At 42.3% G+C, this 27,000-nt stretch overlaps 1 protein-coding gene across 4 annotated transcripts in view; it reads right to left on the bottom strand.

Annotated features, from left to right (window-relative positions):
- Positions 1-27,000, bottom strand: part of Ankrd13c (ankyrin repeat domain 13C) — a 52,721-nt gene continuing 25,721 nt past the window's right edge. The window contains exons 4-13 of one of the 4 annotated variants that reach the window (XM_051166069.1): positions 26,281-26,326; positions 24,075-24,141; positions 17,970-18,114; positions 14,726-14,809; positions 13,774-13,905; positions 10,681-10,842; positions 6,047-6,126; positions 4,528-4,626; positions 2,485-2,585; positions 1-668 (exon numbers count right to left, since the gene is read on the bottom strand). In XM_051166069.1, coding sequence (XP_051022026.1) covers positions 538-668; positions 2,485-2,585; positions 4,528-4,626; positions 6,047-6,126; positions 10,681-10,842; positions 13,774-13,905; positions 14,726-14,809; positions 17,970-18,114; positions 24,075-24,141; positions 26,281-26,326 — 1,047 coding nt within the window. In that variant the 3' untranslated portion in view covers positions 1-537. Of the gene's footprint in view, positions 669-2,484; positions 2,586-4,527; positions 4,627-6,046; positions 6,127-10,680; positions 10,843-13,773; positions 13,906-14,725; positions 14,810-17,969; positions 18,115-24,074; positions 24,142-26,280; positions 26,327-27,000 lie in introns of those variants that run through there. The other 3 variants (XM_051166070.1, XM_051166071.1, XM_051166072.1) reach the window with 3 other exon arrangements.

Below are 27,000 nucleotides of genomic sequence, written 5' to 3'. Positions count from 1 at the left end.
TCCCTCGGAATGTATTGCAGCAAACTGTGAATGCGACTTTTTGATGGTCACCATTGTTCTGTTCACCTCAGAAAACTGCATTCCTTCTAGTTCACTGAACATCCAAGTACAACTATACATAATGATGAAAACAAAGTTTAAAGGAACATGTATACATGCCACCCTCGATAAAGGCGACATGTTTCAAAGGGTTTCATATCTCTTAAGACACTGAATTTATGTTAATGGTCCAGGAGTGTTTTAGATATAGCTATAGATATATTTATATGCATATATATTTCAACAAGAAGTGTAAAAATCTTTAAAAACAAATCACAGCACTCACAGCTGCTTTACATAGGAAGGTTTGAGGGTCACTGGGTGTCAAACTATTACAGACAGGAAGTGGTGACTTTAAAAAGATGAATGAATGGCACATCAGGAAGCTGTGGATGTTTTATTAGAGGTCAGTTTCTCATCACATCACTGATGTGTCGACTCTCTGCTTAAAGAGAAGCTCTGTCCCTGCCACCTGGAGTCTCTTCTCTTCTAGATCAGTTAAAGGTCAGGAAACCGACTCGGGTCTTCCTTGTAGTCTTCAGGGATGGCAAAGATGGACCCATCAAATTCATCACATCGGAACTCCTGAAAAGTCACAGTGGCTGTGATCGTGGGGAACACGGGTATATCTGGAGAGTAAATGGTGAGATACAGTCAGATGTCCATCTTTGCTAGCCCCCTGGAGCCAGCCACCTTCCTTCACACAACTACGTCTCCACAACAACCCAACTCACACCTGCCCCTGGGACCCGAGGCCGCTCCTGCCTCTGTAGAGGAGCATGCAGATTTTTTCAAATCTTGACACTTTTCCTCCAAATGATACCTCATCTGCTGTGTAACACCATTATTACTTCAGCCTAATAAAAACATGTCAGAGTTTCTAGCCCAAACGGTAAGTGAATCTGGAGAGTAAGTTCACCAGCAATGATCTGCTCATTTGATTCTTCCTGAGTTCCTAGAAACAGCACAGCCCACACAAAAGCTTATGATTCCTAACCCACTTTACTCAGGAGCCTCAGATTTCATCTGCCAACAGCCTCTGAAGCAGGCTATGGAAGCCAACCCAAGAGTCTATCCACACAGTAAAGTTGCTGTTATAAGCTTAGTATTTTGTTTGCAGAATATTCTCACACTAGGAACAGGAAGGGAAAGCTTTCATTAACCATCACCACAGGCACCCGGGAGCTCCCAGCTTCCACTGCTGCCTACTGTTGGACACACAGCCTCCCAGGAGTAGCAAACTCAGGCCTTCTGACCAACCGATTTTTGTTGGGCCTGTAAGAATTTTCCTAACTTGGGTCTTTAACTTCTTTGTAAACTAAGGCAGGGGAAGGCTCAGTTTCTGTTTTGTTTTTTGTTTTTACTCGGGGTGGGGGTCTTGTTTACTCCGCCATCCTGAGCTCCAGACAGGGTTTCTCTGTGTAGCCCTGACTGTCCTGAAATTCATGCTGTAGACCAGGCCAACCTTGACCTCAGCAATCGCCTGCTTGCCTCTGCCTCCCGAGTGCTGGGATCACTCTCACCGTGTGGGAGAAACCTCTTTTCTGTACTAAAGTGTTTGCACCTTTGTCAGACTAGAAGTGTGTTAAAGGACCTTCCGGTCCCTCTGCTCATGTGCACACATGCAACACACATGTGTGGTCCTATAGACATGGAGTTAGGGTCATCCTAAAGGGAATAATTGTTAACACATTATGATTCTTTGTCAAAATAGTTCAGCTGTCATGACCCAAGTATGCCATCTCAGGTTCTCGGCAGGGACTTCAACCCAATAATTATCAGGTAGTCCCTGCCCTGAGAAAGAAGACCACAAAGTTGAGCCCAGAAACTGAATGCCACTTCTCAGCACATGGGAGGCTGCTGAAGCTCATGAGGCACCAGGGTTCAAGTCAGCAAGGGTATGACCCTAACGGCAGTGCTGATCTGAGACTCCAGCGCCACAGCTGGAGTTTGCTACTGAAGGCATTCTGTGACAGCTGCTAGGGAGGGTCTAGTGAACTGTGCAGAATTCTGCTTCCTGACTTCCTATGTGAATACTAAATGATTTGTTTTCTGGAGTTTACAGGGTACGAATGTGCAGACTCTGCCTCTGCATAACCTGCTTAAATTCCTACTGCTGCTGTGTAGACTGCAGCAATTCAAGTCTTCTGTTTTGTTTTGCTTCATTGTGTTTCTCTGTGTTTATTTTAGTGACTTAAAATGTTCACATATACTCTCCTGCAGAAAGTATTCCAATGTCCTTTCTATTTCATTTAAATCACATAGAAATCTAAGTTGCACCAGGTACTGTATTTATCAGGCATTTATATGCACCCAGAAAAATCAGAAATAGTTAAATAAATAAAATGAAACAGCTAGTATATTGCCCTTCAAAATATATACTTTACTAGGCTTGAATTAACAACAATAAAAAGCACTAAAATTCCATCTGAAATTTTGTCTTACCTAGTTTTACAGGAAAGCCTGGAGGAAGCTTCATTTGAACAAATTCTCTAAGCTTGTTAAAGTGCTTGAAGGGTGCTATTACTTCTAGAACATTCAATAATCTGAAAAATGAAAGGAGAATAATGTTTTCATGGTTCACGTACTTAATGTTCTTGAACTACATACATGGCTCAAATTTTACAGATTAACTTCAGGCATGGCGGAGGAAAGGAGCCTGCTGTGCTACCCGCAACTCTCTGACGACAGGCGACTCAGTCCATCTGGGATGGAAGGCTGCATGAACTTCTATTTCCATCACTGAGCTCACATAAACTTTAAGTTGCACAATCAATCCCTGTGTAGACTCCAGGGTCCTTCAGAGCCCTGCATCACAGGCACATGACAGCTCCCTTGGTCCTTTGGCTGGGGCTTATTTCCCAGTGCCCTTCTGTGAGCAGCACTAGTAAGCACTGAGTAAGCGACAGAGCATGAGGCCCAGGAAAGCCTGGGCTACAGCGTACAGCGGGTCCTATCAGAGCAAAGAAACCCTGCATTTTGACATGGTCATTTTTGATGTTGCCTGTTCTGTACCTAATTTGGAATCAAATGTTATCGCACAGACTCCATCCTTTCCTAAGATTTTTCTTCTATCAGATTTCAAACACTAGCGCAGCCACATTTGGAGGCTGGTACATGAACATCAGTGGCTCTTACAGCAATCATGTCTGACCCTTCATCTGCTGCCAACACTTAATTTCAGCTACATCTACGCTCACCAACTGTATCTAATGTATTTGGGTTTTGTTGTTGTTGTTTGAGACAGGGTCTCTCTGTGTAGCCTTGACTCTCATGTACTTGCTTAATAGATCAAGATGGCCTTGAACTCAGAGCTCCCCCTGCCTCTTCCTCCCTAAGTGATGGGATTACTGGTGTGCGCCACTGCGCCCAACTGATGCATGTATTTTTTGAGAGTGCTGTTCCCTTCTCAGTTTAGTGTACCTCTGGCCTCCCCATCTCTTTTCATTCCACTCTGTTGTCCTTCCTCTCAGGAGTGATCTAACCACACTGACTCCCTTTGTCCTAGGACAGTGGTTACATCATCCCATGTCCTAACACATCTATGTCTCGTGTCTTAGGATCTCTGGAGTTAACTCCAGACACACTGTAAAATCTGCTGCAACTCTTTATTAGGATCCAGAGAGAGTCCAAAGGTCCCAGAGCTACCCATGTTTCCCAACTCCTTCCTCACACTGCCTCCAGATTCTCCCCACAGCTGACCTCTACAGAGAGGCTTTACACAACATGGCATCTGCCCTTCTAAAGCTTGAGGTGGAGAAGGCAGGGAGTGTGAACAGACTTTGTTGAAAATTTTAGAACCGGCTATTTTCTCTAGGAAAAAAAAAGTCATCATGTTGGTTAAAAAGGGAATGAATTAGAGAAAAATCATAACTTAGTCCTCTAACTCCTGCCCAGCCAGCCACATTTTCATAAGGAGCTGAGAGCACAGCCTCCCAAGAGTGAGTCCAGCGTTTCTACAGGAGCATCTGGTGTAGATGGGGCTGGAGGGGTGTGTGCAAGGTGTACACTGCAGGACAGTTTTCAACAGGGACAAACTGAAAATACAACGTTTATCAGTAAAAGAACCACAAAACAAATTCACAGGAGATCAGCACTATAAATTCCAAGAAAAAGGGATAAAAGACAAATGTGATTATTGTTGGAATCCCAAGAACCCGTAAAGCACTGAAGCCTGTGTGCCAAAACGCACACTGCTCCCAGGCTCTACATGCATACGTATAGTCAAAAAGACAGTCTAACTAATGTGCTGAAAGAAAATCTTTTTATTCCACACATTTCTATGAAGTATTTTTATAAGCATGTGTTGCTTTAATACTTTTCCTTAGACTACTCAAAACTATAGAAAAAGACACCTTTATAAACCATAAAATTTATGGGTGGGTACACACTCTTAAGACAAGAACTGTCTGCTTTTTTTGATATTTCAACACCTCAGATGCAAATACTGATGCCTGTCAGAGCTTCTGTAATCAACAGCACACTTACGACTCAATTCCCAGGGGGAATTCCTGGCTCATGGCTACAGTGGCTTTAAATGTTTTCTTGCTCTCTTTGCACACCAGTTCTCTGCCGAGGTGTGGTGCCCTGCAACAGAAATAACACTGTCAGAAGAGGCCTTGCTGACAACTCATCCCCTCCACCAACACTCACTAATACTTCCACCTTCTTACCCTCCTACAGAAATATTATGCTAAAAACAAGATGTATATAAGAAATGATAGAAAAGAAGTTTAAAAGTTTTGAAACAAACATGAATACTCAAGAAATTTCATACTGAGTAAGTGAATTTAATAATAACTACCATTTTAAGGAACAAAGAAAATCACTACAAAAACAAAAATTGCTGAATTCAATATCTCTGTCTTTTATAATTTCAGCACTCAACAATAAAAAGTGCTGTAATTAAGGAGCCTGTGCATATGCATTGTTAACATTATGCAACTTTCCAACTCACTTTCTGGTGTGTGTGACTAACGCACTTTCTGGTGTGTGTGACTACAGTAAGGCAAAAGCTCATTCTACTGACATAAAAGGAGCTGAACAGACAGAGCTAAGCTGAAGAAAGCAGAAGTTATTTCAAAATAATTTCCCTTATAGAATTAACACAGAGGGGACCTCCTCTATTCCACTGAGTTGTGAATGGGCTTTCCTGCCCTGTTTCAAAGTTCTGTTGAACTATCTGGCACATCATGCCACAGGTAACCACATGATGGCCTCCTCTGGCCTGCTGGGGCATCTAGTGAAGGCTAGTCAAAATAATGGCCACTCACAAAAAGATAATGTCCAACACTCTAAAGAGTATGTTCAACATTCTAACCCTAGAACGTGGAAAACCTGTAAACATAGCACACCTTTCAATAAGAAAAAAGTAAAATCAAGGCAGCTTCCTCTTGAGCACAGTGGAGGGACGGAAGGGATGGGTACAGGAGGAGTATTTTGTTCTCCACGAAAAGGGAAACAATGGGTTACACCCATCCATCCTCTCTCCATCCATTCACTCAAATAAGCCTGACTGACTCATCTCTCTTCTGACCAATATATGTGAAGAAACAGAGACGCTGTGCCTAACTCCTCTCCAAGAGTTAGCGATACAGCTAAGTAACGGCTTATGGAAGAATGTGAGAGGTCAGTGAAGTGAATGACCAGGGCAGAGGCAACAAACTGGAACAGCCTTACAGGAAGTGCTTCAAGCATCAGCACAGCTATGAACACAAGTCTGCCAGACAAGGAAAGCTGAACAGGTCCTACAGGGTTCTTACTTGTTGGTTGGTGTGACTGGCAAAAGGACTGTAAAAAGACTCTAGACTCACAGTCCACACATGATTTGGGAGGTTTCTTTCTCATGTTTAACTTATATTTTGTAAAGTTAGAATAATAGCCTCAAATAAAAATATACCAATGATATTCTCAGAACTCCTGTATCCAAATATACTGTTTTAAACAAAATGTTCTCCCTAAAATCCAAAGAAAACAAACAAAACAAAAACAAAACAAAACCACCTACTTTCCATTTTCAGCAGATATGTATTCTTCCCACGTAATAGTGTTCTGAGGAGGAGGGGTAAGGGACTGTCTTCTAACCGGCTGCCAATAAGAGAAAGAGACAAGGAGAGTATAGAATGTAGGGTGAAGAAAATCACATTTCAAAATGTAAAGTTAAAACACACTGAGGCAGGAAAGCGTAAGGAGAGCTTGGTAACCTAGAACTCTTAGCTCAAGCTACATGCACCTATTTCCTAACCATGAACTTAGCAACCTGGGACCCTGACCCACAGCAAGGTGAAAATACACCCCACTCCAAACAACACACAGAGTTGGCTCCTCCCTCGAAATCCTTTACTAACCCGAGTTGTCCACTCAAACATATCGTAGGACATATCCAGCTTGGTAATGCACAGTAAAGCAGACTGTCACCTGAGCGAAGGAACATTTCAGAAAAGCCCCTTTCTACCGCCTGATGCTAATACATGACTGTACGTACCTATGACCAGCATCAGATGCACTGTAGCAAGGGACATGGACAGCGGGAAGAGCTTAGGTCACTCAAGCCTGTCACTCAAAACAACCATCATACCCTCCTCTAGCAGCCAATTCCTCCTTTCCCCAGACTCCGTAAAAGGAAACCCCAAACACTACCTGTGGCTCTTGGGTGCTCTAGCTCAGGTTAGACCACTGCTCTTGTACTGTGCTTTCTTGATTAAGATGTCAAGAGTTTGACCACACTGGGTCCAGACAGAACTGCCTCACAAGACAATAACTTGGGGTTGGGGTATTTAGTGATAGACATCAGCACACCCCACCAAACAAACCATTTAGGTACTAGTCCACTTAACCTTCCTACATAACATTTAATGAGGCTAATCTCAAAGTAGTCCTGTGGCAATTTAAGTATTAACATGAATATTAATATTGGCATCAAGCTAACACTACCTCTACTTCACTGTTTCAGTTACCTAAAATGTTCCAGGCATTATATCAGATTCAGAAGCACAATAAAAATGCAACATACTGGCTTCAAAACATTTAAGGCAGCAGAAAAAAAAACGCACATTAATGAGCAGTTCAGCAGGGAGGGGGAGGAGAAAGAGCTCCAATCACTGGGAATAGCCCGCAATCCCAACGCCTGCAAACCTGAGGGTCAAGGTCATCCTTTACTACACATTAGGCTCCAGCCTGAACCACGGCCGACTGCCCGCCCCGCCCCGCCCACACAGAAAGAGACTGGGTCTATTCACACTGCCCAGACAAGGACGTAGGGCTGAAATTTACTGCAGGCTTCCTACAATTCCAAAGTCCTAGGCTCAAAAAAGCCTCCATGTGCCCAAGTTAAAGTGCCCAGAACTTTATCTGGCTCAAAAACCATTACAAGCCAAATGACAGCACAAAAAGGCAGCTCTACAAACTTGTGGACATTTTCATCGTTCTGGTTTTGTTTTTTTAAATAGGGTCTCTCAATGTAGCCCTACCTGTCCTAAATAAAATTCACTATGTAGACAAGGCTGGCCTTGAACTATCTGTCTCTGCCTCATAAGTGGAATCTTCAATCCTGAATGGACTATAATAACCTTGTAAAAGCAGGGGGAGTCTCTGATGAAAAATATGAATTGATGTACTCATTTCTACTACGGTAGAAAACAAAAAGGAGAGATCAATAACACAAGATAGTTACTTGTTAACTATCTTTAAGGTTAGAGTTCAAGGTCAGTTAAGTATGAGTCTAGATCACTATAGGATGAGCCAGCAACAGGAACTAAACTAGAGGGAGGCAGTGCAAACTGAATACATGAATGACAGTCAAATTTAACACCACCACATACACCCTGGTCAGAGAAGGAAGGATTTTGTTCTGGCTTGCTGTTTTAAAAGTAGTCTCAGGTAGCCCAACCTGGCCTCAGGCTCACCACTTACTCAAGATAACCTTGAACTCCTGACCCTCTGCCCCACCTCCCGAAAGCTGAGATTACAGGCATGTGCCACCTGACCCACCTTCCTCTTCCCCTAATCAAAGGAAGAGATATCTCAGTAAGAACAGGGATGAGTCAACTGTGACTTATCTCAGCTAGTACAGACTCTGCAAATGCCTGGGAAGGCCACAGGGTCCTTGTTCCAAAGCAGCAGTAGCTGTACAGAAAAGACACTTCCTTTCAACATTAGGCAATACAGAAGATCCATCCTTTAAATGGGGGCTGGAGGGATGGCTCAGTGGTTAAGAGCACTGTTTGTTCTTCCAGAGGTCCTGAGTTCAATTCCCAGCAACCACAGGGTGGCTTGTAACCATCTATAGTGTGTACTGATGCCCTCTTCTGGCATGCAGGTGCACATACAGATAAGAGTGCTCACACAAAATCAATCAATAAATAAATGACAGCCTATAGCAAACAGCTGCCACAAAGGAACTGGATAACAGGGGAAGAGCTGGTAGCTGAGGTTAGCCAAAAGCTGCAGTGTACACACACAGACCGGAGTTCTAGACCCAGATATCTATATCTTCAAACCAAGGGTTATGTACCAATGGATTTATCTATAATTCAATGCCATAATCATCGAAAGTCCACCTCCCCCACACATGTATATTAGAAACTGATAAACTAAACTTAAATATTCACCAAGAATCATAAGGTTCATAACTGGGTTTGGTGTGCAGAGCCACAAGGCTACGGCAGGAGGATCAGAAGTCTGGGTCCTGCTTAGGAGAAACAGAATACCCTGTTTCAAAAAAAAGCAAACAAAAAACTCAAGCCAAACCAAAATGAAAAAGAAAATAACAACTGTCTTTCTCCTGTCCTACTACTATCTGTGATGAGCCGCCTGCAGCAGACATTTCCAGGACCAGAAACTAAGGCAAAGCTGCCCCACTACACACAGCCAAATGAGGCTACAGCTCACCAGAGCCTTTCCTTCAGTTTCTGACTAAAGCTGATAGCTTATGTAATTCATATACATTAGTCTGTTCTGTTCTATAGCTACATCCAGTAAACTATATCTTCATTTCAACTTAAAACACTACAGCTGCTTAAAATATCATTTAAAGAGCCCTTTGGCAATTCAAGTACATTAGAGCACAATTCATGTAGCTGTAAAATCAAGTTGCCTACTTAAGTCTGACTGGGCACCAGCCAGGTCTGTAGACTTACTCCCCAGATTGTTTTTTGCATGCATATATGCAGCAGTCAGCTCGTCAGAGCTACGTGGCAAATGGCCCATCAACTTCTTCTGCTTGATACAGTGTCCTACATATTTATCCCCAATATAAAGCAAGGGTAGCGCAGCCACCATCACAGCAAAATCTACTTTCAAAACAGGCCTTTCATACTATCCAAATCACAGCACAGCCAGGAGGGTCCAAGGAGGAAGCAGCGTCTGCCAGGCTCCCTGTGTAGTGAGTGAGCTGCCTCTGCTGTGTGCTTTCTCACCTACTGACCAAGTGAATAAATGAAGACTGACAGGGTCCTGATTCTGGACAGGAAAAAGCCTGAGAAGCACATGGTAGAAAAGGATGGTAACACACTAACTTGCCCTACACAGTTTTAACTGAAATACTTAAACTATGGCTGATATGCTTAACTTTCTAAGTGTTGCAATACTTCCCCCAACACACACAGTACTACCGTGGACTGTTGAGAACTTGTCACACTATTTTCAGGAAATGTGGCCATTTTGCTATAGGCAATGTACCCACACCTGTCTGTAGCTTCCAGTCTTTCTGGCTGTAGCTCTAGCACTGACACATGTGTGTGCCCTCACAGACACACCCAGGGCCCTAAGACCCATGCCTCACAGAGCAGCAATGACTATCACTATGTGAGATGTATTTTAACTGCTTTTAATCAGTTTTATTAAGACACTAGTTTAGAAAGAAAGTAATCATGACCTACTGGAATAATTCCATTCTCCCTCACGGATCCCTATTCTGAAAATTTGAAAAATCTCCGGTACAGAGAAAAGAAGTAGTAGGGGTGGGGGGGGTGGTGGTGGCGGCAGCAGTAGTAGTAACTATTTTTATTATTGTTGTTGCTGTTGTTGTTGTTTCGATAAGAGTGTATGCCTGAAACAAAATAAAATTTAAGAGCCTAGGAAAGATGGTGCAGTGGTCAGAGCAATCACTGCTCTTTCCGAAGACCTAAATTTGGATCCCAGGACTCATATCTGCCACCGTACAATCACAACTCTAGTCTCAGAAGACCTGACACACACTTCTGGCCTCTTGTGGGCACCTGATCTCATACGATGTGCATACACAATATACATAATACATTTTAGAAAGAAAAAAAGAGCAATTTCTGGTTCATATTAGAAATCAGACAGTAGAACAATTCCCATTCTTATGTGTTAATTTCCTTTCCCCATGCCTTCCTGACTCCGCACTCATGGCACACAGTGTCTGAATAGGCAGAGGCTCATACACAGCTCCCAGACTGCACAGGCTCGAGCTGACCTAGGACAAGGGTGACGCTTCAGCTGGGTCTTTAAGGTAGAAGGCAACAGGGTATGGGATAAAAATTAACACCAGGTTTCATGCTTACAAAAATGACTTCAAAGACCAAATGTAGACTCAAAAAATACTAAAGGTCCCCCGCCTTTTCTATTCTTAACAAAGAAAATGAAGATTTGCAGGTAGACAGTTGATGAGAATCGCACCTCAAAGTTCTGCTCCGTCAGGCTCCCGCCTTTGCTCAGGCTTTCCATGATGGCCTTATTCCGCAAAATGTCCTCCTCGCTGAGGTGCTCTCTTCTTTTCCTTGATTCTAGAACAAGTCCATTCACCAGATAAAAGTCTGCCAAAAAGTTTCCTACTCTTTCCTAAAACAGAATCAAATATTCCAAAATGATAGTTTTAAAAAAGGTTGATCTCAGATTTTAACGTACCATGTAGGTAAAAATAAATATTGATATTTGAAGTCACCAAATTATTTTCATAAACTGAAAATACAATAATTAATTTCCAAACTACAAAGGAAAATTTAAAGTACAAAAGATGTATGCTGGTTAATCTGCAAATTAGGCAATCTAAACAGAAGCATATATGGTATTCTTTCACTGCCTACTCCCAAGTATCACAACGCAATCTGAGAGCCTCACTAAATAGTCACACAGAGCAACAAGGAGGGGTCAGGGGTATAACAGTGTTCCCATTTTATAGATAGAAAAGCAGAATAAAAATCCACAGTCCATGCCACACTGGACCCTCTCTGATCTCTGATTGGGTAAAATTTCAACTTACTGCAGCTCACTCCTTTAGAAAAGAAAAAAACAAAAACAAAACACCAAAGTAGCCTTGTTCACTAATAACGTGTAAAAAGTTCAAATTACAAATGTAGGCACAGAAACTCAAATGATAAAAAGGCAGCGGGAAGAGAACAAACAGTCTTACTAATCATCCGAGGCTGACCCGTACCTCCAACACCCACACAGTCCCATGTAAATTATCTACTTGAATTTCCTTGACCCAGCTTCCCATTTCTAGCTGTATCCAGGTTGCCTACTCCACCTTGCTGTGCCCTGGTACTCCAAAATTATGTGTGCGTCTCCAGTGTTTCTGTAGATCCTTAGAAGTCACCAGGAAGCCAAGCACTTTGTACCCGATTCTACCTACAAAATGGGAACCATGGCATACTGACTCCCTCCTTACCTGTCAAAGACTTAAGAAGGTCACCTAGCCGCTGCTCAAGAGCTTTTGGCTGCTTAGTGGTAACACTAGATGGACAGCAGTTTCAATTTTTATCTTCTCTTGAAGTGATCCATCTAACGCTGCCCAGAAGAACAGAGTACAGACAAGTAAGACTTCAAAGCAAAAATGCACCGCAATGCTGGGCCCACAGCCTTGAGCCCTAAGTGCCACTTGTGCCAAATAGGCTTTGAGGGCTCAAGGGCATAACTTATGTGTGGCTGGGAGGTGGTTAACAGGTCTTGGGACCATATAAAGAAGCAACACTTATCAAACAAAAACGGCCCTATCAGCTGGACAGTGGTAATGCATGCCTTTAATCCCAGCACTTGGGAGGCAGGCTCTGTGAGTCCGAGGCCAGCCTGGTCCGCAAACAGAGTTCAAGACAGCCAGGGCTACATAGAAAACCTTGTCCGAAAAACTGGGGAGGGAAAAAACAAAACAAAAAAACAGAACAAGAAACTGCTATAAACAAAAACGTCAAGTATACACTGCTCCTGATCCAGCTACGATATCTACTGCTCCTAACCCTAAGCCTGTGCTGTGCAGGGCAAAGGCATGTGGGAAGGGAATGGACCTAGTCACCATCTGCCCCACGCTAAGGCTGCTGGAACACGTAGCACACTCACTAGGCAACATCCAAGCTGCTGAGGGGAGTAAGCAACACTCTGTGAGGAGTAGAGGCCCTCACCAGAGTCACAAAACAGCCAGTCCCAAAGCTTTTGACAGCACTGTGTTAAAGGGCATCAGTACAAAACACTACACGTATTTACAGATAGCATATGTATTATGTGTGAGAACCACTAAAAGGGTCTGCAGGGTTCCGGGATTCTAGAGCGCTCACTGGAGTCTTCTGGCTTCATTCATTCATCTTGGTCTGGTCAATGAGCTGCTGTGGTGGAATTTTTAATACAACTACCACTGAGTTAACAGGCTCTGGAAAAGTACATTTTCCTCTGTAAACTGTGGGTCTCATCTGATCATTTGAGTCTTAACCGCAAACACTAAGAATTCTAGAGGAAAAAGCAATTCCACTTCAAAACTGCAACAGGAAAACCATGACATCCTATCTACAGACTTCTGACTCTACAGTGCCAGCTCCCCCCTAACATCCAGCCTGCAATACACTCAACGCAGCTCAGACCTGCAAAGTCCCATAAGCACACAAGCCAGTCCCTCACAGCAGAAAAGCCCCTACATAGCCCTCTCCTGTGTCTCCCATATCCATCCTTATCTTACGTCACTCATATCCGACAGCCTCCATTCCTATCTCCTATGAGTTAGTTTTAAGTGAATACAAGGCTTGTTTTTGTTTTTCCAATGTAAAAATGTTATATTCAATAAAATGTAATTTTAAAAATCACTAAATTTCACACCTTACCTGATATGGCTTTTATTATTAAATTTATATTTATGCCATTAATTTATAAGCAAGTTTATTACAATGTTTTATTCTCCATTTCGTTATTACATTGTGTAGTTAATATATATTGGCGTTTAAATACACAAACATAAATGCTTGTGTGTAGACTTGCTATGAAATTCAGGTCAGTTTCAAATCTGAACACATCTAGCTCAATGTTGCATACAGGGCATGCCAGGTGAAAGTCTTAGCGTATTTCTAGGTGATCTTAAGTTGCTCTTGTTGACAGATGTGATGGAATTATGGAAACTTCCACTAAGATTTAAATTCACCAGTTTTACAGATATGTAAGCTTAATTTGAGTAGACATAAGATACAAGAACTCTGAAGCAGGAGGAAAAAGGCAGCAAAACAAATCCAAGGGCACATCTCTTCACAGGCACTAGAAAAAGAATGGAGCCATGTGCAAACTCCACTTGGGGTAGACAAGGCAGACAACAAGAGTCCAGATGAACTGCATTTTTTTCCTCTCCAGGCTTTCCCAAGACTGCACATGAACTCTGTATGCACTGTAACTATATGGATTCAAAACAAGAGAGGAAAGATCAGCCCACCTAAAGACAATTTCTATATTTCCATCATTATTTTGGTGATATTAGATAACAATTTTTTAAAGTTCAAAAATATCTAGATTTTTACATACTGTTTTATCTTCCCGAAAAAGCCATCCAGTTTGGGCACGTGTGAAAGAAATAGATTTGGTTGATAAAGTTGCAGAATAAATATCACTGCTCATTAAAATATCAACTTCTTCTTCTGTTTCCATCTCTGATTCCTAGGTTGGGACAAAAATTAATATAAGAATCTGGGTTTTCTTTAAAGATACTACAAACTTCAAAAGACAGAAATACAGTTACTAAGTAATGTGAAAGTTTATTTATTCTGAAACTAGATGTTTACCTTTCACATCTCTTGTAACTCAGAATCATAACTAATTATGAATCCTTAAAACCAAGGCAGAAAAAAATAAAGCATTTCCATACTATTATATAAATAAATGTAATAAGGTCAGCTATTCATTACAGAACTACATGGCCTATAGAATAATTTTCTTTAACTTCTTTGAGAATTAAATAGAAAGAACTGAAACAAAAATTCCTATACAAAGGTTTTATTTATTTTAAATGCAGATAAGTTAGCCTTCAGTTATTGCCAATTAAAAAAAAAAATCCATCACTGTTGCCTAGGTCTTAGCAATTTCTGAAAGGAACAAGGGAGCTGGCCATGGTGGCACATGCATTTTATGCCAGCACATGGGTGGCACAGGCAAGAAGATCCATGTGAATTCAAGGCCAGCCTGGTCTTCATATTGAGTACCCAGCCAGTCAGAGCTAACATGGTGAGACCCAAACTTCTAAAGACATGAAGTAATTAGGAGAACACGGGAGAAAGTTGGGTTTTCCCACTATTTCTTATTAGAGAAGAAAGCCATGAATATGAGCTATGACTCCTAAGAGTCACACAAACAGCCTTGCTTCAACTGTGTCTTCTTTTCTCTTTTAAAGAATTTCTCCATACACGTGTGCATGCATGATGTGGATGTGGGTGATGGGGGGTGGGGGGGGGGGACGACACATATCTGCCATGATACACACATGGAAATCAAAGGACTGCTGTGTGTGGCTGGTTCGAGGGACTGACCTCAGACAAGCAGACTGGCATAGCTGTTCTCTCTGCTTCTAGAACAGAGAACCCTGAGGTGCAGGGCTTGGAGACCAAGCAGACAGCGATGTGTACGGAGAGCTCTCTCCCCTAACAGGCTAAGGCACTCTCATCTCTCATGTTAGAAGCTAAGGAGTGGAGGCTGCCCAGGGCTGGCAGTGGCTACACGCAGATGGGCGCCTCCCACTCTTCACACCTCACTTTCAACCTGTGTAACTGAGCCTACAGCACTTACACCAATGCATCCTCACCACCCTAAAAACAAAAGGTGCAAACCCCTGAAAGTACTGCGAATGCATAATGGTGAAAATAGATTCCTGGGTAACACAAATGGGGAACATAGTTTTCTAAAGAAATACTTCCATTGCAGTAGGTTGAGAAAAATAATCAAATATTCCATTTTAAATTTTTCTATAGCTTGGGTATAGAACACTGTAAAAATCCTATTTTTATGCTCAGACAATAGTCCTGGACGTTTTAAGAAGGCTGCCAACCTATGGTGTAAATGCTATGTCAGGTAACAGATGACACAACTGAAAGAACCTAATCGCCTTCAGGGAGATAGAACAATAAAAAGAGGGAATTGAAGAGGTTGGGGGCAGGAGGCATATAAATTAAGTTTTGTTTTGTTTTGAAATATACAGCACAGCATGGGCTGGCCTCAAGCTTGTTAAGTAGCTGAGAACAACCTTTAACTCTTAATCTTCCTGTCTCAAACTAGCAAATGCTGGGATCATGTGTGTCTCCTAACATTACCAATTTAAGTGATCAGACTTAAGGTCTTGTGCTGCTAGCCAAGCAAGCACTCTTACCAACTAAGCTACACACTAGGCCTTGATTTGAGACATAGTAACAGCACAAACACAGGAGTACTTGTGTTTATATATTTATACAACTGTTCTCGCAGAGGACCTGGGTTCACTTCTCAACACCCACACAGCAGTTCACAGTCATCTGTAACCCCAGTTCCAGGGGATCCAACACACTTATCCAGACTATAAAGCAACCAAGGACACATGTGGGTACATAAATGTAGATGTAGACAAAACATCCACACATATTAAATAATAAAATACTTTAAAACAAAAAAGAACATAAATACCATAGTTACCTGGCAGGGGGAAAAAAAATAACACTAAGTAGGTGACCTTGGTATAAGGCTGCAAGGGCCTTGCAGGACCAGGGAATAGAAATGTCACAAACAAGAAAGGAAGTGACACAGGTGGCTAGATGGAAGTTGACTATGGGGTTATCTAAATCAGAAAGTCAAAAGCGGAAGTAAAGTTGCACAAAAGGAGCCAAAGCAGTTGCAATTTCACTCTTAAAGTGATATGGAACTTGTAAAATGTCTTAGGAAAAGGCCCATAAACTTATTTTCCAAATTCAATGTTGGACAAATTAAAAGCAGACAAAGAGAGCCAGGAAGATTACATATAAGGTTTTCACAATACTTCAAAGGGAGAGATACTGATAATCTAAATTCTAGAACAGCATGAACACAAGTGTTGACATGACATTAACAAAAGATATGAGCAGGCATGCTCTCCAGTCAGAAATCACGGAATGTGAGAAAAGATGTCAAAAATAACTCCTGGGTTTCTAAGATGATACCACTTTCTCAGAGAAAAACAAAACAAAGAAGTTTTGAGGAAAACAATGTTCTTAGAAAGTGTGTATTTTGCCAGGTTCAGTGGTACAGCCCTGTAATCCCAGCACTCAGGGAGGCAGAGGCAGGCAAATCTCTGTGAGTTCAAGACCAGCCTGGCCTACAAAAGCAAGGACAGCTAAGGATACACTGAGAAGCCCTGTCTTGCAAAACCAAATAAATAAATAAACAATATATTGTGTATCTTAATCTCTCCTATTTACCACAACAACCCTAGTACTATTATCACCCCTCAGATGAGCAACTGTAAAATCTTCTCATATAATTTCCAGTTGCTCTCTAATTCATTTTGGGCCCCGGGTGATACCGGAGCCGTCACTGTCACCTATAATCTATAAAACAGACACACTAATTCACACACAGCACTTAGAGTACAACCCTAACATGAAGGGTAAGTACACTCCAGTGACTGCCACTGCACACTGCTAACATTAAGGGTAAGTACACTCCAGTGACTGCCACTGCACGCTGCTAACATTAAGGGTAAGTACGCTCCAGTGACTGCCACTACACGCTGCTGCCACCCGGCACTCGTAGCAGCTATGGCATATGTAATAAGGAGAGGGCAGGTAAAGAAAAGCTTAGGCCCAGGCATGGTGGGACATGCCTTTAATCCCAAATGAAGGTAAAGTTAGTTTGTAGAAAGAAACACTCATGTTTGAAAGTGATGTCTAATTGATTGGCAGAAAAGGTGACAAATCAGAGAAAGATGTGACAGCATAGGATACGCCCAACTCTCAGGAGAAGAGAGAGGAAAGGGAAGCTACTTACGAGGCAATTTTACAGAGAGAGGAGGCAGGTTTTTTTTTAAACCAGGACAGTAATTGAGAGATGGGTTGCAGAGAGAAAACTCAGGTGAAGATGGAATGAGCCAGAAAATGAGAAGAAGCAGAAGATTAGCGCAGGTTGCTGAGTTAGTTTGAGGCTGAGCAGAGCAAGTCCAGGCCAAGAGAGAAGCCAGATTAATTAAGTCAGCTGGGAGCCAGAACAGCTGAGCTGAACCAGCCAGCCCAGGGCTCAGAAAGAACAAGTTAGGGTGAGCTCTTTAAGCAAGCAGTAAGTTTCAGAGGCCTAGGTTAGATTGTACAGAGGCTAGAAGTTACCAGGACTGGGCCTAGATTAGCAGAAGGAGGCAGTAAGCCTCCGGGAAAACAACTGAGCCAGGAGACTAAAAGTTACTTTTACACTCTGCCTCTCTGAGCTAGCAAGTTTTCACCCTAGCATGTGCCTCCCGAGTCTTTATTCTAATATTGAACGTTTGGGATTTTAATTTTTTCTAACAACAAAGAAGGGTCTCATTGTTAACACAGACTCAAGACATGACAGCCAGTGAAAACGAGGAGAAGCCAGGGCCACCAGCCAAGGGATGAACTGAACTCTATGAGAAGAAATGAAAGCTTTGAGAATTAACCATGTCAATTATGCTTTTAAAAAGCAATTATACAGAGAGTTTGCTAAATAAATGCACATTTTCAAAAACCCTTTAGGAAACATTAATAAGCCATGCTTACCTCGTGGTGTATTCGCTGATAAACCTTTTGTTCGTTGTCTAACACTACAAAGGACTCAGAGGGGGCAGCATCCCCATTAAAGATGAAGCTTAGATCCCCTCGTTGGCACTTCATGTCAGTAAAGTCTATGAGAGTTGTGTCAAGCCTGTAAAAGATGAACAGGTAAAAATGAACAGAATTTGATAAAACTTTATTAATAATTACGTAAGCTTCCTGTCTCTCAAGCTCAAAGATGTTAAACAGCCCAACTTAGAATTTATAGATAAAAATCTGAATTTAAAAATTTATTAAAAATAGTTACTTGAGCTTGATATGATGGCACACATCTTTCATTTCAACATTTGGGAGGCAGAGGCAACAGATGTCTGAGTTCGAGGACAGCCTGGTCTACAAAGTGAGTCTAGGACAGCCACAGCTACACAGAGAAACTCTGCCTCAAAAAACAAAACCAAAAAATAGTGCTTGAATACATACGCTATTATCCCTCTTCTGAGCACCTAGGTAACCTAGGAAAAGGTCCCCATGGCGACATTCCCCTTCCTGTGCCACTGCTGACTCGTTCTCTGCTATACCCCGCAGGGAAGCAGAAAGGATCGTATCACTAGCTCAGACAGTACTCACGGTGGGCACAGCAGCATGAGGGCCACACTCGACCCAGAATGCCATTCTGATTTATAACTCTATCCTACGAGTTTGCCCTTCAGCCTGAGCAACCACGTCTACCTACTGCAAACCTTTGGGCTTCTTCTTGGGCTTCCCAGATCTAGCCAAACACTGTCTTTTTAAACAATATTCCTATAGCCTGACAGCCTCATGGACTGCAACAAGGAGATTTACCTAATCCACCTGGCATAATGTAGAACCAGGCGGGAAACAGTCTACATCAGGTAGGCCTTCGGAATGTCAGTGGGGCACTGTCTTGAGTGTGCTAATTGATGTGAGAAGACCCATCCTGACAGTGGGTGGCACCATTCCCTAGTTCTGGCCCACAGCTGTCTTAAGAGTAGAAAAAGTAAGCTGAATTCTAATCATGGATACATTTATTTCTCTCTGTTCTTGACTGTGATGTGATATCACTTGATGCTTCAAGCGCCTGCCACTGGGTTTTCCCTGCAGTGATGGGCTGGTCCCTAGAGTTGTAAACTAATATAACTCTTTCCCTCCAAGGTTGTTGACAGAGTATTTTGTCTTAATAAACTTTTATTTATTTTTATTATTTTAAGGTGTGTGTGTGTGTGCGCGCGCGTGTGCACATGAGTCCAAGTTCAGATGTCCCTGGAGCTTGAATTATAGGTGACTGTGAAAACATTTGATGGGGGGACTGAACTCTTTGGTATGTGTCCTTAAACACTGAGCTATCAATCCAGCCCCAGCCGGGATATTCTTATCATAGCAACAGGGTCTAATCAATGACAGAAATCAATCACTACCACACATTTATAGACCTGTAGATCTGCACGTTTACTAATTCCACAAGTGACCAGGACCTGCCATGAATGAGGTGGTCTCGGACATTCCACAGATCACTACTTGACGTTAGGAAAATACTAGGATCCAAGAGTTTTCCACCACCCTTGAAGTAGTCAGTCTTGCATAAGGCCTATATTACAGGTTTCTACTCTAGGCTCACATACCATCTGCTCCACACAGTCTTTAATCTCAGAAACTACTTGGCACAGCTGTCAAGAGAGGGTCATCACACTCGCAGAATGTCTCAGTAAGATTTACATGAATTTCTAATGCAACTCTAAAAATTCATTATTTTGTTGACTTATCATGTTTTATTATAGACAAAGCAAGATGGATTGACTTTCTTGATTTCTTTACACAGGAAAACCTCAACTATGAGCCCTAGTTCACATGCGGCATCAACAGTAACTAGGGTTATATATAATTTTACATCAAAACCAACAATTTTAAGCATGAAGACTGAACTATGAACAATTTCACCAAGACAACAGGGGTGAACTAAAGCAAAGAAGCAAGTATGGTCTCCACACGCACAGTCTACACCACCAAGGAGAAAGCATGGGGGCGAGGAAGGTGCTCAGTGATGAAGAGCACTGGCCGCTCTTACAGAGACCCCAGGTCCAATTCTCAGCACCCAATGGCGGCTTATAGCCATCTGTACTCTACTTTGAGGGACCTGGCACCTTCTTCTGGCCTCCACAGGTACCAGGCACATGAGTGGTACACAGGCACATTACACGAGTGGTACACCGGCACAATATTCATATATGTAACTTTTAAAAATTAAGCCAGGTGTGGTGGCACACACCTTTAATCCCAGCACTTGTGAGGCAGAGGCATCTCTAAGTTCAAACTTAGTTGGTCTACAGAGCAAGTACCAGGACTGCCAAGGCTACACAGAGAAACTCTGTCTTGGAAAAAAAAAAGTGAGAGTGGGGCATGGTGGCGCACACCTTTAATCCCAGCACTCGGGAGCCATAGTGGATCTCTTTGAGTTCAAGGCCAGCCTGGTACAAACTGAGTCTAGGACAGGCTTGGAAAAATCTAAAAAAATAAATAGATAAATAAATAAAGTGAGTGTGGTCCCCACATGAACAGTCCAAACAGTATAAAGAAGTGGAGTGCAGTCTCTATGTGTACAGCACACGTACCATAAAGAAGTAAATACAATCACCATGTGCACGGTACACACACACCATCAACAAGCAAATAAGGTTACCACATGCACACATACAGACCCTAAGAAAATGAGTGAGCACAGTGCCGGGTGATACTCATGCATGCAGGTGGATCTCTGTGAGTTCTAGCCTGACCGACAGTCCCTACATGCCATGTTGCCATATGTGTACATACATACGTAAGTGAATGTGGTCCCCACGTGTATACACTCACACACGCACACATGCACACGCACACACATACACGTATACATGTATACCATGGCTGCAGCATGAAGTCGAAAAGTCTTAAGAGCTGTAAACCGCTTACAGGGTGAAGCTTCTCCTGGTACCAGGTCTTCTCCCCAGAAGTCTGCCACCTAAGCTGCTTAAGAAAACCTGTCACTGTGAGCACATATAGCCCAGGAGAAAAGAGTCAGTAGTCATGTCAAGGGTTCACCTAATACCAAAAGGGAATCTTACACAGCTAGACGATCAGGCTCCAAGCTTCAGCCACTCGGGACTTCTAGACTACACTACATGAAAGATAGCAAAAACAGTCCTTTGTCTCCATTTCTATCCCTACCACCCTGAGAATTGTAATGGGCTTCCAGGACGGGAATGAGAGAAAAAGAGATATACAGAAAAAAAGGCAAAAAAGGCAGAGACACGGGACCTCTGCAATCCTAGCAGGTGCCAGCACAATGGTCATGAGCCTAAGGCTTCAGTTACAAAGAACTCAGACCCAACAATATGTACCATTGGTCAAAAACCTCTTCAATTAAACTCATGTTGCCAATTTTAATTCTATATGTGTTTGTATAATTACAACTGAAGGAGGAAAGTAAGTATCTATTCATCCCCTGCAGTGGCCCAGACACACCAGCGGACTATGCACACAGTTCAGAGTAATACAGGCGGCCACAGTGCATGCTCATGTCTAACTAACCTAGACCAGCAGAACCCAGACTCAAGGAACATGGAGGTGCCCAGGTACCTTAATACACTACAGCCTAGAATTCCTCAATTCCTAAATTCAAGTGGTCCTTCTGCCTTAGCCCCCCAAGAAGCTGGAACTACAGGCAAAAACCCCACTGTGCCTGATGGGCCTGAATAGTTAAATTTTGCTGTGTAATTAGACAAGAAAAAAAGAGCTTTATTCAACCCAAAACCTCGAATCCAAAGTATTCTGATGAAAGCCTAAAAAAATGCTTCATGCCAGACATGCAAAATGCAACCCTTCCCTTAACACAAGGCAAAGCTTGTAGTGAAAGTCTCAGTGAGCTGTCAAGGGTATGTTCTTTCTGTGTCTGTCTCTCTGCCCACCCCTACCCCCAAGATATAGCTCAGAATGGCCCCCTCCTCCCTCAACTTCCCTGGTGCTGAAATTATAAATGTACATCATGGCCATCTTAAATAACATCTTAATTATCAATATTAGTGAAAATGCTTATCAGTACTTTTTAAATTTTTTACCTCACATGTATGACTGTTATCCCTGAATTTGTGTACATACGTGCACCAAATGCATGCAGTACTACAAATGCCATAAGAGGACGACATTGGATACACTGTAACTGAAGTTACATATGGTTTTGAGTTGCTATGTAAGTGCTCACAACCAAACCCAGGTCCTCTGAATTGCTGAATCATCTCTCCAGCATCCCCTCCTCCAAGCCAAATTTTTTTAACTATGTAGTCCAGGCTAGTCTAGAATGCAACACAAGCCCCAGGCTGACCGGGATGCTCCTATGTACCTCCCAAATGCTAGGACTACAAGGACATCTGCTTACTTTATTACAGTGTTGCTCACTCTCTCCTTTGTCTACTCAAGTATTAATTCCTCTTTGATCGTATTTCCAGTGATTACTAGGCTCATACAAGATGGTAAACATTCTATAGATTCCTCTGCTATATTTAGAATTTAGCTTCCTCTGGGGTTCTCCTTAAAAAGATTGTCTTAAGATACTTACAAATGCAATTTCACTAGATGTTAATTCCCTTTTTAAAATGGAATCTTATAATCTAGGAAAAAAAAAACAAAAAACAAAAACTTTGCTATGCACCCTCCAACCCAGCCTCTGCACTATTCTGGTGCCGTTTCTTCTTCAGCCTGAGGCTGGAGGAAGTCCCATGGCCAAGACCTCCCTCAATTGCTTCCTCTCACTCTTCAACTTCTGCTACAATCCTCCTGTCAGACTGTCTTGTGTCCCCAACATAGCATTTTCACAGATACTTGGTAATGTGCACCCCATCAATACAATTTTGGACCCCCACTACCCCCACACATAGCATTGGTGATCACATTTAGGATTTCACAAACACAGGGCAAGTGTTCAGCCCTCACACCGTTTACTGTAAAACATGTAAATGTAAATTTTTTTCAAGACAGAGTTTCTCTGTGTAGCCTTGGCTGTCCTAGACTTACTTTGTAGCTGCAACCGGCTATGTAAAGCAATTTTTTAAATTAGTCATTTTGCATGAAAAAAAAAAAAAAAAAAAAAAAACAAGCACAGCTAAAATATAAAATAATCATTTAAAAATTACTCAATTTCTCTGAGCTTTCTCACCTACAAATGTGAAGTGTATATAAAAAAATTCTTTCTCAAGCTAGGCACAGTGACACACGCCTGTAATGCCACACGTTGGGAGGCAGAGGCAGGCGGATCTCTGTAAATTAGAGGCCAGCCTGGTCTACATAGAGAGTCCAGAACAGTCAAGGCTACACAGAGAAACCTTATTTTAGAAAAAAAAGAAAACAAACAAAAAGTAAAAAATGTTTAAAAATAAAAATCCCTCAAAACATTTAATTCAAAGCATCTAAATAATCTAAAGACACACAGGGAGAGATATGTAAGGCTCTCGATGACACACTCCTTAAATATATCCACGTACTATGTACAGATATGCAAATTGGAATACCTATTAGTATTAATATAAATTTAAATTTTTGCTACATTTGTAATCTAAAAATATAAGCAATGACAAAAGTAAAATTTTAGAATAAAATACTTTTACTTCTCAAAAACTTAACAATCATAACTATGAAAGGAAAAGAAGAAAATTAAAATTATCCTTAACATGTTGGCTGAAATGTAAAGGTGACTGAAGACATGAGCCTCCAGAGACTCGGTGGATATATGGACTGAAAACCCGGAAATGGAAAGGTCTGGAAGATATGGGGAAAAGCTCAGGTGTAGGTGGGTCCTTCTTAGGTGTCCTTATTTCTAAATAAATCCAAGACCAAGGGTGCACTGTGGTACGGCCCTCCCTGATGAGAGTCTGCTTGGATGACGCTCATCTTAACAGGGTTTTGATGGCTTTGGTTCCTTATCTGTACTAGGTCTTGCATGCGCACAATATCTGAATGTGTTACAGTACTTTAAGCTACTAAACACAAGTAAACTATGACTACCAGAAAAGCTGCCTTCCAGATGTCACCTCGCTTTTACTCAGAACACAGAGCACATCACCTCACCTGATGTTGATACCTTGCTTGTATATTTTACAGGCATCAGAAGGCAGAATTCGGGAAAGCAAAGGCACTGTAATTTTAGAAACAAAAGGTTAAAAAGTAACTGAAGTTTAAGATATTTAAAAAAATTTTTAAAAGCAGCACCACAAACGTTTTACCACAACTGTTGATTATGCCTCTAAGATAGTATCTCCCGCTCAGACTCGCCCAGCTGCGGTGTCAAAGCTTCACCACGGCCTCGACCCACCCACTTCTGACAGGAGCAGAACCAACGCCCTCAGGCTGCTACGGTGATGCTACAAATGAGGAAACAGTACTCTGGAGTCACTAAACAGTCTTTAATAGTACACAAGCAATCTTGGGTCCTACCTAATAGATCCATAAATATCATCTGGAAAAATAGTAGAAAAAGTAACATACTAAGGAACACCTTTGAAACGAGGCAGATGTACTTAAGTATGAGCCCTAAATGCGCACCTTGTTCTTTAAGCTCACCGTGCCTCAGTTTCCAGTTTCAAAATCTGTACAAGAGAATTCAGACCGTTGGCCCACGCACCTCTATCCTCCTAGGCATGCACACATGTTGAGGTCTGAGTTTGATGGTGTCTTGCTTTATCGAACACCTTATGTTTTTGAGACACCATCTCTCAATGAACTGAGAGCTCATTAATTTGGCTAGAAGCACAAGTCCTGGGCCCCTGCCTCTCTGCATAGGATTACAGGCATGCGCTGTTGCATCCATTTTACTTGGGTGTGAAGGATCAGAACTCAGGTCCTCACACGTGAACAAGCACTTGACCAGCTCCTGAGCGAAGAAGTGAGGCGAGTGTGCACACCCCAAGTGCAGCTAGCATTGAAGGGAATGGAAAGCTCCACATTAAGTTCTATTTATCAATCTTCCATGGCCTCCAAACTGTAAAATGTCTATTATTTTTCTACTACTACTGAACAGTTTTTAGTAAGATCTAGAAAGACCTATTTATGGAATATGTATGCCAGGCAGTGGTGGTGTAGGCCTTTAATGTCGGCACTCGGGAGGCAGAGGCAACAGGATCTCTGAGTTTGAGGACAGCCTGGTCTACAGCGTGAGTTCCAGCACAGCCAAGGCTACACAAAAACCCTGTCTCGAAAAAGCAAAACAAGCAAACAAACAAAAACCCAAAATTGTTTGTTAGTTCTTCAGTTAGCTTTTTAAAAAGGTCCAGGTCATTTTCTGGAAGTGGTGTTGTACACTAAGGAGTGGGGCTCCCGCTGCTATGATGAGTAAGTGCATGCAAAACAGCAAGGCCAAAACTAAACCCTTTACAAGTAACAAGTTCCGTGCTAAGACAGCGGCTATAAAGTACGTAAGGGGTAAAATGACTGAATGGGGTTAAAATACAATGAATTTTAGGCAAATCTCAGAAATTATAGAACTATACTTTAAACTTTCTTAAGCTGACTGCTCCAATAATCCCATACTTTTACACTTTTTAAATTAAAGCTTTATTTTAATTCTTATGGTGTGTGGTGTGAGAGTGATAGAGAGGAGAGAGAGAGTGGGGGGGGTGGAGGGGAGGAGAGAGGAGAGAGAGAGAGAGAGAGAGAGGGGAGAGAGGGAGAGGAGAGGAGGAGGAGAGAGTGAGAGGCGAGAGGGAGAGGAGAGAGAGAGAGAGAGAGAGAGAGAGAGAGAGAGAGAGAGAGAGAGAGAGAAGCCTGAGTGTCTATGTGTACATCAATGCACACTGCACCCACAGAGACCTGAGGAGAGCGCTGGATCTCCTGGACTGGAGTTACAGGTAGTTGGTGAGCCGCCTGACCCGGGTGCAGGGAGCTGAGCCTGAGTCCTCTGTGAGGGCAGAAGTGCTCCTCACCATTGGGTCCCAGTATTCTCAAAAAAGGTCTCACTGTCAGCAAGCATGGCCTGACTTAGCAATGGCTTTGAGCCTGTGGCTACACTTCTGCCTCTACAGGCCTGGAATTGGACGCTAAGATATAGGACTAAATTATGGTAGTTTTCAACCTTAAGTATTTTTAGGTTGTTTTACATCTTAAAAACTAGAATTTTGAAAGCTGCTTCTCTAGCTAAGAATGGAAGATTACAAGAAGGTTTTACAGTGATTATGCTAAACACAATGAACATAACTTTTCTCTAAACAGGCTATCAAATGTGTCATGCTAATATTTCTGTAATTTCACATTTTATAGTAAAATCATAGCATACACTTACCCCAGCTTTGAAAATCCCAGTGAAGTTCTAGGTAAAAGTCACCTAACTAAGAAATAAAATAAGGAAAATTACTAAATGTGCTTTAGTTATAATTTCTGATATTTAACAATTTTGTCCCTCCAACACACACAAAAAAACCCACCTGAATATCATTTAAGGTCTAAAGACAAGTGGAGAATTTAAGAAATTACCCTTACTTCTTATGTTTAGAGTTTTAAAAAGAACGAAACTATCAAAATATCTTCTTGGAACACCAGCACCAATCAGGAAGATGTGGCCACCAACCTGACGCTACAGTGCACCTCTTCTAGGGTACCTGTCTAGTGTACCCACCAACCGTGACGCTACAGTGCACCTCTTCTAGGGTACCTGTCTAGTGTACCCACCAACCTGACGCTACAGTGCGCCTCTTCTAGGGTACCTGTCTAGTGTACCCACCAACCTGACGCTACAGTGCGCCTCTTCTAGGGTACCTGTCTAGTGTACCCACCAACCTGACGCTACAGTGCGCCTCTTCTAGGGTACCTGTCTAGTGTACCCACCAACCGTGACCCTTCAGTGCACCTCTTCTAGGGTACCTGTCTAGTGTACCCACCAACCTGACGCTACAGTGCACCTCTTCTAGGGTACCTGTCTAGTGTACCCACCAACCGTGACGCTACAGTGCACCTCTTCTAGGGTACCTGTCTAGTGTACCCACCAACCTGACGCTACAGTGCA

Source organism: Acomys russatus, chromosome 23 (assembly GCF_903995435.1).
Source record: "Acomys russatus chromosome 23, mAcoRus1.1, whole genome shotgun sequence".
Lineage (NCBI taxonomy): Eukaryota > Metazoa > Chordata > Mammalia > Rodentia > Muridae > Acomys > Acomys russatus.
This window is presented reverse-complemented; position numbering and strand designations above follow the sequence as displayed.